Source organism: Penicillium diatomitis (genome assembly GCF_028827545.1).
Source record: "Penicillium diatomitis strain IBT 30728 chromosome Unknown utg000003l_segment0_segment0, whole genome shotgun sequence".
Lineage (NCBI taxonomy): Eukaryota > Fungi > Ascomycota > Eurotiomycetes > Eurotiales > Aspergillaceae > Penicillium > Penicillium diatomitis.
In genome coordinates, this window is record NW_026623175.1 from 2,201,840 (window position 1) to 2,218,001 (window position 16,162).

Here is a 16,162-nt window from a genome sequence, read left to right on the forward strand (position 1 = left end):
CGTCGGCCGATTCGGGCCTCGTTTGAGGCAACAGTCTAAGAGTCAACGTACTTGACACCCTTCTTGATTTGACCACAACCCAACTCATGAGGGGCTGAAACAGCAATGCTAAGGCTGGCACCGTCATGGATGATACAATCACCAAGCAGGGCAGATATGACAGGGGAAACATATGTATTATGTACAGAGATTTTCAACAGATAAGAAAAAATTGGGTATCACTGAAGAGAACGAGCAAGAGAATCACAGACCATCATTCGGATAACTCTGCGCATCACCGAAGAAGCTGAGAACATCCTGTGGAAGATATTCTAGCCACGGCAGGATTTCACTGCTTGTAAATGGAAACGACTCTTGCTGCTGTAGATCATTCATGTCAACTTCATGACTTTCGATGATCATCGAGTCTTTTTGAGTATCCCGCGCAGTAAGACCGGCACGAGGGCTATGATTGTGAAAGGATTCTTGTGCTTGCTGGAGTTGTGGGCTAGGCAAAGGGTAGCCATTGCCTGGGATTTGCGTGACTGGCATAGAAGCACTATAGCGAGACGTTGAAGATGGCTCAGTTGATGCGGCATACACCGAGTCCATTCCTTGAAAGTAACCCGAGGGGTTGTTTCGTGACCAAGTCGACCCGATATGTCCGTGAGATGCAGGCAGGCTGGACGTGGACTGATCCGCTCTGGCTGAAACGAAGCCATGGTTGTACTGGGAATCACCAAGGGTTCTTCCAGACGCCGATTCGACTTGATTAGACGGCGTTTGATAGAGTAAACTGAGATTCGGCTGTGATGAATTGGTTGCTCCGGTCAAAGCCCAGCCAATCGCTATTCAGTTTGCAAAGTTAGACTCGCACAAACAATCGATTGAGAAGATAGCCGGGGCAAAAAGAGTAACAAAAAGGAAGTGAAACACACCCTGAGATGAATCGATATTGGACGCCGGATGCTGGCTAGTGTTATCACCAAGCCTGTGCGATACCCCGCGGGTTTCTGGTGAAAGATGACAGGGGTTTCTTGCTTTTCCTGGGTCGGATCCGGCATGCTCGGGCGAGGCTGTTTCCACAGTATGTTCCATTTCCTCGGCGGTGTAGAGAAGTGGATCAACAATGCCTTTGGCCTTTTGGTCGAGCACAGTCAGAATGTACCTTGTGCCTTTCCAATACATGTCGAGAGCTTGAAGGGCTTTGTAACAGCGCTGGTAATTCTCTTTCGCGGCCGTCGCCAAGAGGGTATGTTTCGCTGCTGAGTTGCGCTGGGGAATCAACGGAGCTTCCCACGAAGGTGCTGTGAACTCACTGGACTTTCCAGTAAGCAGAGCTTGAGTGCGTGCAGGCGAGGCTGCTCGTGACGAAGGTGACGAGTAATACGCGCTCTCCATCAAGAAGGCACATGCTGCAATGTACATTGGCTGACTGGTGAAAGGGTTGCCAATAAAGCTCTTTCCATCTACTAACTCTGAAAAGGATAGTATGTCGGCAATCGTCTTGGCCGATGACATTGAGAGTTCTCGACTATTTGGGTAGAGATGCTGTATTGAGCCACCGAAAGAGTGGAGCAGAGTAGGCTGATGAAGAAGGACAATCAAGGTGTGGAACCACTGGCGTTTGACACGATCAGAAGGAGATCGAAGCGCACGAATGGTCTTGGAAGCCACTTACAAAATGCAGAAGAATGAAATTAGTTCCTTCCTTAGCCTTGACGTATGTTTGGAAATTAGCCGCATTGAAATGGAGGCGAGGAGACAATCGTTGATAAATGCCGGTCAAGTCGCTTTCCATGTTGGCCAAACGCTTGAGCATGTCCGCAGTGACGTTGTTTGTGTGCCGAATGCCATTGATCAGATCAGTTACCCTGCCATACAGATGGATTATACGAATGAGAGGGGGAAAAGGTGCCGGCCATCCATTAGGTAGCCGAGACTCTGACTGGAGGGGGAAGCATAACTCTATGTCTTCATCGCGCAAAGTGACTGGTCGGCCTGTTCCAGAGGAAATGACGCGGTCGAGGAAGAAGATACTCCAGAACGAGTCTACTCTCTCCCGTTCATGGGCACGTTCAGCATTCATAGACGGCGACGCTGCATCAGCGCTTGATTCAGAGCTCCAATCATCGTATTGCTCCTCTGTGAGATGACCTGCATGGCCTGTCATAACGGCACTGGGGGTCACCCCCCTTTGACCGTAGTTGTATTTGAGCCCCTGTATCTTTTGCAAGCCCAGGTCTTGGGCCATACGAATGGCAATTCCAAGATACATCCAAAGACCACTGTCGTGGTTGGACCCGAACTGCTCGTATGCCAGCAAAAGACACGCTTGAACGGCTGATAGTGTCGGACAGGAGAGCGCGTCCACAAGCGCATTCATGGCTCGATGCGCGAAAGGCAATCCTCGGTCAAAAAGATCTGCATTTACTGGTGGCTCGGAGCCATCAATCGAGGGCGCCTGCGGATGGCCAAGTAATGGATGCTGAGAAAACCGGGCCGCAAGAGCACATACAGCGTCAACCAACATCGACTCGACTTTTTTACCTCCCAAATCTGAAAGAAAGCGATCTCGTTGTAGGAATGGAAAATTGCAACCCAAATGGGTGAAAAATAAGTCACACAAGTGTGACACCAAATTTGACACAGGCAGAATGTCATCTCGGTCATAGAATGGGATTGTGTTGGTGTCGCTATCAACCCGTGGGGCAAGTGTTGTCTCCATAGTGGACACCACTTTGTGGGGCTGCTTTGGGCTTCGCAGTGGAGACATCGACTCTACATTCATGGTTAGTTCTCTCATGGGGGGAGCTTGCAGGCGTTGCAGGCGAAGCTCATGGGCCTGCTTCAACACACACCTGACGACATGGAAGCATTACTCTTCCGCGAACCTCGAACTTGAACAACCTGGAGCGTGCGTCAGGTTTGAACGATAATCCATAAGATGTTCCAGCGATCTCACCATTTGCTTGAAACCTGGCACGATTGCAGTCGGACCAAAATAGCGAAAGTACGGTACGTGTGTACAGCTGCTTGAACCCATGGATGTCCGGCCTGTGAAAACCAAGTCCACTTCGATCAGCACACGGTGCGGCGAACAAGTGACAGATCACTGTCAACGTACCGCTTTCTGGACTCTTGCCCATGTCGATGGCATCCACATCTTTGTTCGCAGGAGATGTCGAGACAACCTTGCTTGTACGAGAGGACCGATCAGGCACGCCTTCAGGTGCCTTGATTCGGCTGGGTTCCGGCGAACAGCTTTTGGCGGCTGTAGATTGGCGCTGAGCCTTACTTTGGGGGCCAGAGGGGACTGCCTCAGACCGTGCTGCAAGATCCGCCGACGCTCGAGGATGCGATGGTGTATCATTGTATCCGAGGCACGCGTGCTTGTTCTCAAAGCAAGTCTTACACACTGTCGCGATGGCGTAAGCGGAGGGATTCTCAAGGCCAGTTCCCCGGCGCATCCTTATCTCATTTACCTGGTTGCTCGCCCGAGCATCGAATTTTGCGCCTGCGGCATGTTAAGCAGCTACCGAGTTTGCGCACGTGTCAGAAAGCTTGCCTCAATTAACATTCAACATTAATACCTGATGCGCATGTCACTCACGCGGCGTTGACTCTTCGACGCTTGGTCTGGGGTTGCCCGTCGGCAGAGACGAACCGGATCTGACGAGGCGCAGACACTTGACCGTCATTCTTTTTCTTTGGAGGCGACGGGCTCATGACGAGCGACTTTCTTGTCCACGACCCTTACTCCATCAGGTCTCAAATTGTCAAACGCTGATCGTGTGGGGACAAGGATGACTCGAAGGAGCGTTGTCAAGGTCGTGCTCGAGGGATCACAGGGACACGCGGAGTATTTTGCGGCTGTCAAGCCCGCGGGAGAAACATTCGACCGATGAATGAAACGCTAGGTTGAAGTCATCAGTGGATGACAGAAGATCATAGAAAGGTGACAGGTCCTGGTCGATAAACTTCCAGAGGGCGCGATATTGTTTCAAGCGTAGTGAGGAGAAATGGAGATGCGTGGGGAACAGGCCAGGCCGACCGGTAAATGTGCGGGAAAGATACTGGACGCGAGAAGCAATCGCGGGGCAAAGCGCATAAGCAACCGAGTGCAAGTGACTATTCCTCTCAATCTCGAGTGGAAAGTACAATAGGGGGTAGCGGCTTGGAAGAGAGTCAACGAGGGACAGGCGCCGTGACATTACGGGGGAGGTCAGGTGGTCGAAATTCTTTTTTGAGCAATTCAACGCCGCGCCACCGGGGAGTCCCAGTGTGGGGAAGCTCACTTCCTACTTCGATTGACAGCGAGGCTGGTTGACTCCTATTTCTGAAAGTCCTATCCACGACCTCGGGTCCCAGACCTACTATATGCAATTTCGATCTGCAAAGGACAATTTATACGACAGATGAGACTAAGGGCAGTGAGAACCCAGTGATGCAGATAAACTTTTGACAAAGACCGAGATAATCACGGGCAAGACGCGTCCCGTCTGAGGTATAAATTGGATACCTCAATCTGCTTGCTAGAGCTTACAGTACTACCTCGTCTCAGGTGGCTATCACTTACATTATGTAGTATGTACTCCGAACATCCAGGCGGCCAGTTTGACTCCACTTGCGTCTGAGGGAATGGATGCCCGGACGGGCTCGGAATGAATATTCTTATCCCATTGACTGGCGAACTTGAATCCCGCATACTGGATCGAAGCTATCACCTCAGTACCTAACAATCTATTCGTGAAAGGTACAACTCATAGATCTGTCGCTCAAATCCCTCCCTCTATCTCCGCGCCCATACCTCCATCCGTGCCAGGTAGGTAATCAGAGCATACCTGGCGAGAGCCACGTTAACGTCGACATCGAAAAGTTGGATTTCCCGAGCTTGAAACCGTGGTAGATATGCCCGGAGTTGCGGACATCAGGTTGAACTCTAGGTACTCAAGTCCTTTCAGAAGGTTCCAAATGTCTCCATTTCCAACGGGTTGGCATATGCAGATCCGATGCACATACGCCCAGACTAGTGACCTGCATACAGCACAAATAAGCTTCGATTTTGATCCCATCAAAGATTCAAGTCGGCCGGCGACTCCATCCCCACAGGTGGTAATCGATGTCAGTATGTCTGTAGTATATACTAACTTATGTACATTGTACAGTACTTGATCCGAACACGACCCCAATTTGTACCAAGGAACTGTTCTCAAGCGTGCTCTGCCCACGTGCTTGGAAGACGAGTACCCCCGGTTCAAGATGCACACATCTCAACAGATCAAATGTAGCCTTGATCATCCAATTGACGGTTGAAATCCTTTCAAACCCTTCGGCAAGCTTACCTATCGGATTGAAATAAATCGCACTATCATTCTGGAGCAGCTGATCATGTGACCACGGCAACATGAATACATGAAATTAGATTGCGATGCCAGCCTTGACTGTAGGATTGACTATAAGTGGTCATGTCCTACTGCAATGCGGTGGCGACAACAACAATCGGTCTTGAAATCGGCGATCGCTGTGGCACTTCCTCGGGCCCCACGCTTGGATTGGTAATAACTTACGGGAGATGCGGGATGACTTTGGCTGCGATGACGTTCCTCAGCTTATCGGCAACTCCATAATCCATCTTACACAATTCCAGGATTGCAGACCGGCTGTACATTTCTGCATCAATTGGACCTTGGGTTCACACATATTTGAATGCACTCTCTGACAAGAACGTTGCGTGTCGGCTCTCAAATTTCTGTCAGACCTCGGTAAGTACTAGGAATACCAACGGGGCCACGATTGGATTCCCGGTAGACCCCCCCCCCCCGGCGTGCTTGTTCGCGCAGGTTCACCACATTCAGAGCAAGTCAGACTGACTGGATAAAATCCTAATGTTATAGCCTCGCTCACTTCCAGCGCACCTCTACGCTATCTCACTTCTCTCGATCGTTCAGTATTACCTATTCCAGAATGGGCCACCACCCTGATTTTGAGCAAGTTCAGGCTTCGCGCCCGGACTTTAACCACGAGAAAGAAGTGGTCGTCTCCAAGTCGCCCAACCCCACGTGGAAACAGGGCGATGGTGCCAATGATGGAGGGGAGTCTCTCAAGAAGAACCACGTCGAGATCGACCCCTACGCCGAGGGCCGTCCCGTGGCCAACAACTACAAATTGCTGATCTCCGGGATGGTGCCTCGGCCCATTGCCTTGGTCAGCACACAATCCGCGGACGGCAAGACGACCAACCTGGCACCTTTCAGCTACTCGCAGGTGATCAACCATGACCCGCCATTGTTCACCGTGGGATTCGCCGGCTCTCTGGAAAAAGCAAAGGACACCCTGAGGAACCTGAACGAAACCAAGGAATGCGTGATCAACATCATCTCCGAGCACTTCCTCGAAGCTGCCAACTCCACCTCGATCAACGCGCCCTATGGCTATTCTGAGTGGAAGGTGTCCGGTCTGACCCAGGCCCCGGCCTCAATTGTCAAGCCCGCCCGTGTGAAGGAATCTGTGTTCGCGATCGAGGGCAAAGTGGTGGAGGTGAAGGAGTTCCAAAGTCGCGCCAACCCTGGTCAGGCCAGTGGTGTGCTGGTTATCATTGAGGGAGTCCGGTTCTGGGCGCGCGAAGACGCTATCAACGAGGACCAGAGTGCTCTCGACCTGAACGTTCTTAAACCCATGAGTCGCTTGGGTGGTATCAGTTACGGTCGCACCACCGATGTCATGGAGATTCCTCGCCCGCAATTCGAGTCCTGATCGCGACGTCAGAGTGTATATAGATAGCGATTCCCAATGGCCACGCTGATGGATATTGATATCATGAAACACCCTCTATCTTTGGGAGAAATCACCTGTTCGAAGAGTCGAGATCGGCGGCTCCCATTTTGAGGCTGGAGAAGGAAAGACCCGGGCGTTGCCGGGACCCCATCCTTTCTGACAAATAAATAGTGTTGTGCAGGTGGATGCCAGGCGTAGGGGTCGTGCCCCCTCAGCTTATTGAAAGGTACGGCATCCCATCTCAACACTCGGATCTGGGGGTCGATTTGAATGACGACATAATCAGTCTCAGTAGCCTCTCCTATCTTTCGATGACAAACACAGCCAAAACGAAGCGGTCGGTATCCCAGAAGCTGTGTCACGAAGTTGGAGAACCGGGGTAGAAGGTAGAAACAACATCATGGTACCTCGTACACTATCTCCAAAGCGGGGTCATGAGGAGAAGCTCGAAAAGTATAAAGGAGCAGGGTGAGCTCCAAAGCATCGTTCGAGTGGTACCTGATTGTATCACATGAACCCTTTGTCCAGTATTCAAGCTTGCCATCCTTCTCAGACCATGTCTCAGTCAGACTTTGAAACCTACAAGCTCGGAGACTGGGAGTTGCAAAGTGGAGGGAAAATCGAAGATGCCCATATCGCTTTCAAGGCCTTCGGGGACCGCAATCTCCCGGCGATCGTGTATCCGACTTGGTTCTCAGGAAGTACGTTATGAACATTTAATCAAGAGATGTACGAACAGAACTCTGACCGTTTGATATCTTTCCTGGACAGCCATCGCGGACAATGTCTGGCTCGTAGGGGAGGACAAGACTCTCAACCCCAAGGAATACTTTATCATCATCACTGCCCTGTTCGGCAATGGACAATCATCATCGCCTTCTAACCAGAGCCAGCCCAAACCGTTCCCAACAGTCACTTTCTATGACAACGTGCGCGCCCAGCACGAACTCGTGACCAAACACTTCGGCATCACTCACCTCCGTGCCGTGGTGGGTTGGTCGATGGGCGCGGGCCAGACGTACCAGTGGGCGACACAGTATCCCGAATTCATGGACATCGCGGTTCCATTCTGCGGCTCGGCAAAGACATCACTCCACAATCTGGTCTTTATCGAGGGAGTCAAAGCTTCCCTCCTAGCGGTGAAGAATGCACGCTCAGCGGGGCCGGGCAAAGACAGAGTGCAGGAAAGCGCCGAGGAGTCGCGAGCATGGAGTGACAGAGACCGGGAAGTTGGTCTCAAGGCCATGGGAAGAGTATATGCCGGATGGTAGGCCTCCAACACGCCGTCCGCCGCCCGATTTGATGATAACACGGGCTAACAAAGCATACAACAGGGGTTTCAGTCAAGCATTCTACCGCCACAAGCTGTACGAGACGAAGCTGGGGTATAAAGACCTTGAAGACTTCTTGCAAGGTCATTGGGAGACATGGGCCTGCTCCAAGGGTAAACCTAATCGACGACGAGGTTGGATTTCCGTATTTACTGACAGAAATTTAGACCCCGAAAATCTGCTGGTGATGATGCGGACCTGGCAGCTAGGAGACGTATCTCAGCAAGCGCCCTACAATGGCGACTTTGAAAAGGCTATGGCCTCGATCAAAGCCAAGACGCTGGTCCTTCCGTGCCAGACTGACCTATACTTCCCGTATGATATCTCGAATGGCTCACAAAAAGTAACTCATGGATGACAACTGACCTGAAACTTTGTGCAGTCCCGAGGACTCGGAGTACGAGGTCGCTTGCATGAAGCCTGGAGTCGGCACGCTGGGAATCTTTCCTTCCATTTGGGGACGTAAGTGCATAGACCTCATAAGCCTGTGATATACCTTCGACAGAAAAATGTACTGATTTACCATTGAAGACTGGGCTGGTGGTCCAGGTGACAGCAAGGAAGATGTTGCATGGCTGGACAAACAGATGGCTGAATTCTTTGCAGCAAACCCACGCAAAGCATCCTGAGGCGGACAATTGTCACTTCATCTCGGATCGGTTGTCACGACATGGCTCCGCAGACCGACGTGGGTCAGGATGGCTCGTTGATGAGCTGCCTCTCAAGAAGAGTGAATATCAATAGCCAGTCACTGCAAGACGCAATAGTGAATCGAGGAATGTCTGCTGTGATTCCACTGTGATTCCACTAAGTTCTTAATCTTCTGATAACAAGCCAATATGACCACCTGCACCTCCACATTGTGTGGTATAGGTATCAAAGCAATACTAACCCGAAAGCTATTAGAGGAGTTACGTACTATCGTATTGAATATGCTGCAGCTATTTTACCTTTTTTTCTTTTCTTTTATTTTTTTTTTTGAATCTGCCTTCTCGCAGACCAAAACATATTGGCAGAGCTGAGCGATAAGATGCTAGCTGAAATTCCGCTCGACGGGCGTTTGTAGAAATGGAAGGCTTCAGTACTCAGTGAGTCAGTAGGACTAAATTGCCAATAAATGCATCTATCATGCAGGGCGAGTGATCGACCGAGTATGTAAGCCTCCGGTTGATTCCACCATTCCTGAAAAGGAACCTTTGAACGTACCCGGCCGGCGAAGTGGACCCCCGGAATGGATCTTTCGTGGTTGAGGTCCTCATCCTTGACCCGTCATTCACTCTCAACCGCGCACCCAATTTGCATCTTGTCCACCTCACCATCGCGCAGAGGCACCTTTTCTTCGTTTGCGCTTGCGTATCTCCTTTGTCAAGTCGAGAACCGGGACATCAAATCTCCGACCCGAAGAGGCCTCTTCCAGTTATCAATCGTCCTTCCGCGCTGTGCCCGAGGACCTATCGCAGACTCGAAGCTCGTCGCTAACCCTTTGTTCGTTGATACATAATGGCAGCGACTGGAAGACGGCAATGGGGTGTCACGCCTCCAATTTCCGCAGCTCTCCCTACTCAGGAAGAGCTAGCAGCTAATGACGACCTCATCGCGGAGCTCAAGGCGCAAAACAACTTTGAGCCGCCTGCTGACTCCGAACGCAGGTGAGCTAATGTTTCTCCTGTCGAGGAAAAGAGGTCGCAACAGTCGAACTAATCACAGATCATCTAGAATTCAAATGCTTCAACTCTTGCAAAAAGTGGCTCTCGAATTCGTCAAAATTGTATCGCGAAAGAAAGGCCTGTCACCCGCGGCAGTTGAGGCCTCGGGAGGCAAGATCTTCACATTTGGCGGCTACCGACTTGGCGTCTATGGACCAGGTGAGCTTGGAAACGTCTACATATAGTCACAGTTGAATGCAAGCTGATTTTCTTTTTCTGTTGATCAGGATCCGATATCGATACCCTCATCGTTGGCCCAAAGCACGTCAACAGCGAGGACTTTTTTGCGGACTTTCCTCCTCTTCTCTACCAAATGGCGCCCGAAGGAGTCGTTGAGAAGATGACACCAGTGCCGGATGCATTTGTACCGATTATAAAGATGGAGCTCGCCGGCGTCAGCATCGATCTTCTCTTCGCCCGCCTGGTCATCCCTTCAGTACCGATGAATCTCGATCTTAAGAATAACGATTATCTTCGAGGCTTGGACGAGAAAGAGGTACGGTCTCTGAACGGGACACGCGTGGCAGACGAAATTCTGGAGCTGGTTCCTCAACAGAAGACATTCCGAATTGCGCTTCGTGCAATCAAGCTCTGGGCCCAGCGTGAGTCCCGACCCGGCCACTTGTGTGACACCGGTTTGATGCTTATACTTGTGCCTCTTCATAGGTCGCGCCATCTACGCGAATATCGTTGGTTTCCCGGGAGGTATTGCATGGGCAATGTTGGTTGCCCGAGTTTGCCAACTGTACCCAGCTGCCACCGGGTCCGTCATCGTGGGCAAGTTCTTTAGGATCATGAACAAGTGGGCGTGGCCTCAGCCTGTTCTTCTCAAGCAAATTGAAGAAGGTCCACTGCAGATCAAAGTCTGGAATCCCAAGGTAAGGCTGCTGCTCGAGTTACGCCGTGACACGACCTGGACGCAAAAGCTAACTCTCGGTTCAGCTTTATCACGGTGACAGGTTCCATTTGATGCCCATCATTACACCGGCTTATCCCTCCATGTGCGCCACCCACAACATCTCAATGTCCACGAAGACTGTGATATTACGTGAACTTCAGAGAGGTGGAGATGTTGTTGATAAGATCTTTGCTAAGCAACTCTCATGGAGCGATCTTTTCACCCGGCATACGTTCTTTACAAATGACTACAAGTATTACCTCAGCATCACGGCCTCAAGCAAGACGAAGGAGGACGAGGCTGTCTGGTCTGGCCTTGTAGAATCCAAGCTCCGTCATCTTGTCGGAGCTCTCGATCGCAAGCCTGTCATTGCTGTCGCGCACCCCTTCCCGAAAGGATTTGAAAGGGTTCATCACGTCACAAACGCCGAGGAGCTGGAAGAGGTCAAGAACGGGTTCACCAAGTATCAAGCAAAGGGAACCAAAACAGAAACCACGGACGAGATTAAAGATCCCGCCCATCAAGCTGCGGCGCAAAACGGAATGGAAAACGCTGCAGTGTTACCGCCAGCAGAAACACCAGATCAGCCCGAGTCCAAGGCAGAAGGCACAACTCAGACTGTGTATACCACTACATACTATATTGGCTTGGAATTGAAACCGTTGGAACCTGGTATGGCTCGACCCTATATTTTTTTTCTTTTTTTTTACATGACGTTGCGTACTCCGTCTTTGTGCAAACATGCTTACTCTTCCCTAGGTGCGTCCCGCTCTCTGGACATATCCACCGATTCGCAAATTTTCAAAGCAACGTGCACGTCGTGGTCAGGTTACATCCCTGACATCCATGATCTGGCCGTTACGCACGTTCGCAGGTATGTTCATCGAGACAATCTCGGTCTAAGCAGTTTCTTTGGCAATCGTGTTCTCTAATAAGTTTCAGCTTCGAACTCCCTGACGACGTGTTCCAACCTGGCGAGACACGGCCCACACGGCCAAAGAAAAGAGTGATCAAAAAGTCAGAAGCAGCTGGTCAGAAGCGTCGGCTTGGCGAGATGCACGTAAGTTATGATTATCGAGTAAAAAAGATCTCACCATATCCAGCAATATTGCCGACACCTTCGATAACGCCCCTCAAGTTCCTCCAAGAACTGTCATCTTCGCTCTCACGCTTTATCTCCGGAATCACTAATCTTAGATCACGCCTAGGATTCCTCACTGGATGTTTCCCAAGGAGCACCAAAGCGACAAATCACGCCGAGCAGCTTTTCCAACTACGCTGCGCCTGCGTAAGGGTTTGATCTTTTCTGCTGTTTACGGCGACTGATCACTTTCCCTTCCCTGGTAAATCCGAGGGCTGGCCCCAAATACCGACGACAATGGAAGCAACCTCCCAACTTCAACTTCATTCCCATCCACAACCGGGCCTGAACTCTCACTTTTTGTTCCGAGGTGAGGCACGAACTACAAAGTGTTGTCCCTATCTCCCATGCCTCTCTTCTCATCGACCAGCGATATTCACAGCCGGCGTATCACAGGCTTGCTGAGGATTCCCACCCCCCGCAACTTTCAAGAGCTCAAGGTTGGTCTACTTTCCATATTCTACCACGTTCAAGATTATCTCTTCTCTTCACCTTTTGAGTGGAACGCACCAGATCTAGTAATTCTCTCGGTGAGAGTTCGAGCGATTCGTCTGGCCGCCATTCTCCTGACCTTACGTGAGGTCTTCCGCCCGGTCTGCTCACCACCTGTATGTTACCTGAGAGCCGAGACAGCTCAGGACGTCCTGGCTTCGGTGACAGGTCCGTGCCATTCCCATCACACATCCACACTGTACTCATAAAGGCAGGGATCCTGCAGCTTTTTAATCAGGGTAGTTTAATCAAGCGGTATTGTCGCGCCGGCGGTGCGGCTCAATCTTATGTGCTCTTGGTTGTGCTTTTACTTTTGTAGCTGTGTAGAGTTTAGACTACTTGTGTCAGCCTTTCACATGGCGTAGTCCCACATTCTCTTGCGATAGTCCTGGAATAATATCAGAAATCCCGCATTGAAGTCTTTCGCATGGGCAGACTTGCTTACCAACATGATGCTGTCTGATCCGTACAAGCGAAGGACATTCGAGGGACTTGCGAGCCATATAAAATTTTTTTTTCCTCCCCATATCCATCGAACGATCAATAGCTAGCATCTATTTTAACAGACATCATTACGCCTCTATCTATACGCGCAGCCGCAGCAGCAAGTATAGACAGCCAATCATGCAATCTGAGAGACATGTACTTTAGACCACCAAAACCTAGTCTCTTCTCTCGCCCACTCGTCCCGAACAAACTTGGCCGAAGGGGCAGGTTGACCCCCAATTAACTCCTCGTTCCCTTCCCCGAGAACCATCGCACAAGGCTCACCGGGCTCAAAGACATCCCAGCTCGGCCGTTCGGAGAACCGACCCCTCATAGCATTGGGATCTCCATGCGTAATGAAACTGGTCACATACGCATGCAGCGTTCCCGAAAGATCTCTTTGGGAGGTCGAGATGCCGGTGATCTCCTTGCTGAATGTTTCGTAGAGCATGTTGTCCCCGTGATTGGCGCGACCCACGACCGTGCGTGGCAGAGCCCAGTGATACAAGTAGACAGGCACGCCTTGTGTGGCTGCGAAATCAGCCGTCTGACGGACGGGCGCAATGTAGGCGTAATGAGCATACGCGGCTTCGATCCTTTTGAACTGGGGTCCCAGACCATGCGCTGTGCGGGTTTCGGTGTAAGGGGATGTTGGGCTGACGTTTGGATCAGGATAGAGCTGGTCGATTTGGTCCAAGTCCGAGGGGGACAGCGCCGGAAGGAGATTGGACCAGAAGGTGCGGAACTGTGACGGGGTGGACATCTTTTTGTCCACGTACATTGATCCTTCGTTTGTAGTAAAGCCCGTCATGATGGGGACTTTGTTCCAGAGTCCCGAGGTCCATGCTTCGAGGGGGCTGCGGGGGATGAGGTTGTCGTCGATGACGGGTTGGAAGGCCCAGCGCAGAGAAGGGTTGTATTTGTCGAAGATTTTCTCTTGGGCATGGATCAGGGTTGAGCTGGGTAGGGATCGTAGGAAGGGGAAGATTTGGTCCTCATCTAGATTTGATGGGCAACCGACTTCATGGAGGAACTGTTGGAATTGCTCTTCGTGGAGTTGGGCGTTGTAAAGTCGAATTGCTCGTGATGTTGGCGCACCGGATTCCATTATGACTCGGTGAAAAAGAGCGGAAGTGCCTTCTTTATAATTCAAAAGGTGATGTCCAATCTTATTATGGTCCATCAGTGTATGTCCAACGAAGGCATAATGTGGGATTCAGTCATGATAGCAGGAGGGCAGGAAAGAAAGAAACCTACTGAATGTGCACCAGCGGACAATCCAAACAAAGTCACGTTGGCTGGATCTCCACCAAATCTAGCAATATTCTCCTGCACCCATTCCAATAAATGAACTTGATCACGAAGCCCCAAATTCAATATCCCTTCTTTCTTCGTCAACGAGGAAGGCAGGAAACCCAAGGCACCGAGTCGGTAGCCAAAGCTGACACCGATAAACGATGCCTCGGACCATGCGACCATAGAGGCGGTGTCGTGCATTCTCGCTGATCCGCGATTGAACGCGCCTCCATGGATATACACCGCCACTGGCAAGCTGTCTGTCGCCAAAGTCCCAGCGGGTCGAAAGATGTTCGCGGTGAGACAATCCTCGCTTTGCGAGAGCTGGGGTCCACTGGCTAGCAAGGCTTTGCCTGGGGCCATGGGTCCATATTGAGTGGCGTTGATTGTGTCGTTGGAGGGGGATAATTTTTGAGCTGGTCTAAAGCGTCTGTCACCTGTGGGTGGTTGTGCGTATGGAACTCCAAGGAAGGCGTCTAGAGTGATGGGAAATGAATCATTCAATTGGGTGCCGATCACTCGACCCTGCGAGAGGAATACACTTGGTTGAGGGTTTGTCGAGGTCATAATCTCCATGCGAGGTAATTGATGCACAGATCTACTGAGTATCTCGATTGCAATCTCGAGAGTTGATTTTATCAGAGGACAAGGTGAGGAGAGAAAGAAAGCATGCCAGCTATGAAGCAACCGACCCTTAGCCCCGGGGCCTAAAAGTAGGTCCGAGAAGGTCGAGTCAAGTAGCTTGCGGGGGAACCATGCGAGTGGAGTCGGTGGAGCCAGAACGTAGAAGACCTGCCGTGTCTGATGGCCGTGATTCGACCACTCAACACATTTGAAGATAGAGATGGCCAGATAATGTTTGTTGAGAGGAATGTCGGCTCAGTGGAGATTCTCCCTTGATCCTAAGTGATTAAGCAAGGCAAAGTATCCCTCTGTCGTGATCATGGTAGCATTTGACGAGAACCTGCAGGCAACGAACGAGCTCCTAGTCACTTCAATGGACAAGATCTCTCGTCTTCTATCGGGGAAGACCTGAATAATAGTCGAGAATATCCTGTTGTAACCAGAAAGTACAACAGAGCAATTCTCAATCGACTGGTCTGACTAGATCAAGTCTTGCTATCATTCTATCAGTACGCTGCCACCAAGATAGTGGACGCTAGTAGGTAGCGTTTGGGATATTTAGGTCATTGCGCAGAAGATTAGATCTTATCGGGGCGATCTCCAAGTGAATGTTATCAGAGCATTCCAGCTCAAGTCGCAGTTTCAGCAGACCTCGTTGATAACAAAATTGCCATTGATTCATCTCAAAGATATACGCAGTCATTCCAATGTCCGTCGAACAGCGTGGAAGATCCATCGTAGGTATTCAGCTTCAATCCACACTTGACGCCCATTCGATGGATGTTTGATTAGCAACCTCGCCGGTCAGGTCCTATCTAGGGAGCCAGTTTGGTCTCCGGTGAAAGAATATTGGCGAAGTGCTTCAGCATATTAGATTATATCTTTGAGACGACTACCTGACTCGTTCTCTACATAACCCCCGCCACCAGTCAGGCATGGGCCATTGGTATTTTCAGTAAGTTGAAGCCCAAAACAAGATCGGCACGTGGGATACGTCTACCGGAAGGGAGAATGGTATCCATATTATTAGGTACTCGGGACATATACCTTGATGAGCATTTTGCTCTGCTTGTGTTCACCTTTACGGCTGGACTATATACACATTGTACAGTCCTGCCACGATTACTTTCGATAGAGCAGGTAGGAAACGCGGGTGATCCTCAGTCGAAAAGTATAGTGGCAGGACTGTAGACCGTAACGGCGACGAAGACGTACTTCATTAAAATTTCCATGTTTCTAATGGTATCAACCTTTGCTGCTTCACAAGACTTCTCTACACTAAACCCGAAGCAAGCCTGGAGGCAATTCGGGCACCCGTCCTACAAACGAGTAGGACACATCAGCTTTTGTACCGAATTGGCACCAAGTGCATAAGTTGCCCAGGACCAACCTGGAAGTGAGTGTAAGGATGCACGGGCGTTTTAACAGTGGG

At 50.6% G+C, this 16,162-nt stretch overlaps 5 protein-coding genes across 5 annotated transcripts; 3 read left to right on the forward strand and 2 right to left on the reverse strand.

Moving 5' to 3' along the window:
- Positions 1–243: 243 nt before the first annotated feature.
- Positions 244–3,680, reverse strand: N7539_002952 (fungal specific transcription factor domain-containing protein; the record flags this gene model as incomplete). Its single annotated transcript, XM_056932555.1, has 7 exons — positions 244–827; positions 918–1,599; positions 1,661–2,760; positions 2,841–2,889; positions 2,945–3,036; positions 3,107–3,496; positions 3,593–3,680. The coding sequence occupies 7 exons, from the start codon at positions 3,678–3,680 to the stop codon at positions 244–246; spliced, it is 2,985 nt and encodes a 994-aa protein (XP_056792514.1).
- A 2,266-nt stretch (positions 3,681–5,946) lies between these two features.
- On the forward strand, positions 5,947–6,735 carry N7539_002953 (flavin reductase family protein; the record flags this gene model as incomplete). Its single annotated transcript, XM_056932556.1, has 1 exon — positions 5,947–6,735. One exon carries the CDS (start codon positions 5,947–5,949, stop codon positions 6,733–6,735), a length of 789 nt encoding a protein of 262 aa, XP_056792515.1.
- Positions 6,736–7,312: 577 nt separating this feature from the next.
- On the forward strand, positions 7,313–8,716 carry N7539_002954 (homoserine acetyltransferase family protein; the record flags this gene model as incomplete). Its single annotated transcript, XM_056932557.1, has 6 exons — positions 7,313–7,457; positions 7,528–8,023; positions 8,091–8,200; positions 8,255–8,402; positions 8,470–8,549; positions 8,619–8,716. The coding sequence occupies 6 exons, from the start codon at positions 7,313–7,315 to the stop codon at positions 8,714–8,716; spliced, it is 1,077 nt and encodes a 358-aa protein (XP_056792516.1).
- An 871-nt stretch (positions 8,717–9,587) lies between these two features.
- Positions 9,588–11,983, forward strand: N7539_002955 (polynucleotide adenylyltransferase; the record flags this gene model as incomplete). The annotated part of the gene is made up of 8 exons (XM_056932558.1): positions 9,588–9,736; positions 9,804–9,952; positions 10,021–10,395; positions 10,460–10,671; positions 10,736–11,363; positions 11,451–11,565; positions 11,634–11,751; positions 11,900–11,983. The coding sequence occupies 8 exons, from the start codon at positions 9,588–9,590 to the stop codon at positions 11,981–11,983; spliced, it is 1,830 nt and encodes a 609-aa protein (XP_056792517.1).
- Positions 11,984–12,946: 963 nt separating this feature from the next.
- Positions 12,947–14,682, reverse strand: N7539_002956 (putative extracellular lipase; the record flags this gene model as incomplete). The annotated part of the gene is made up of 2 exons (XM_056932559.1): positions 12,947–13,978; positions 14,068–14,682. The coding sequence occupies 2 exons, from the start codon at positions 14,680–14,682 to the stop codon at positions 12,947–12,949; spliced, it is 1,647 nt and encodes a 548-aa protein (XP_056792518.1).
- Positions 14,683–16,162: the final 1,480 nt, after the last annotated feature.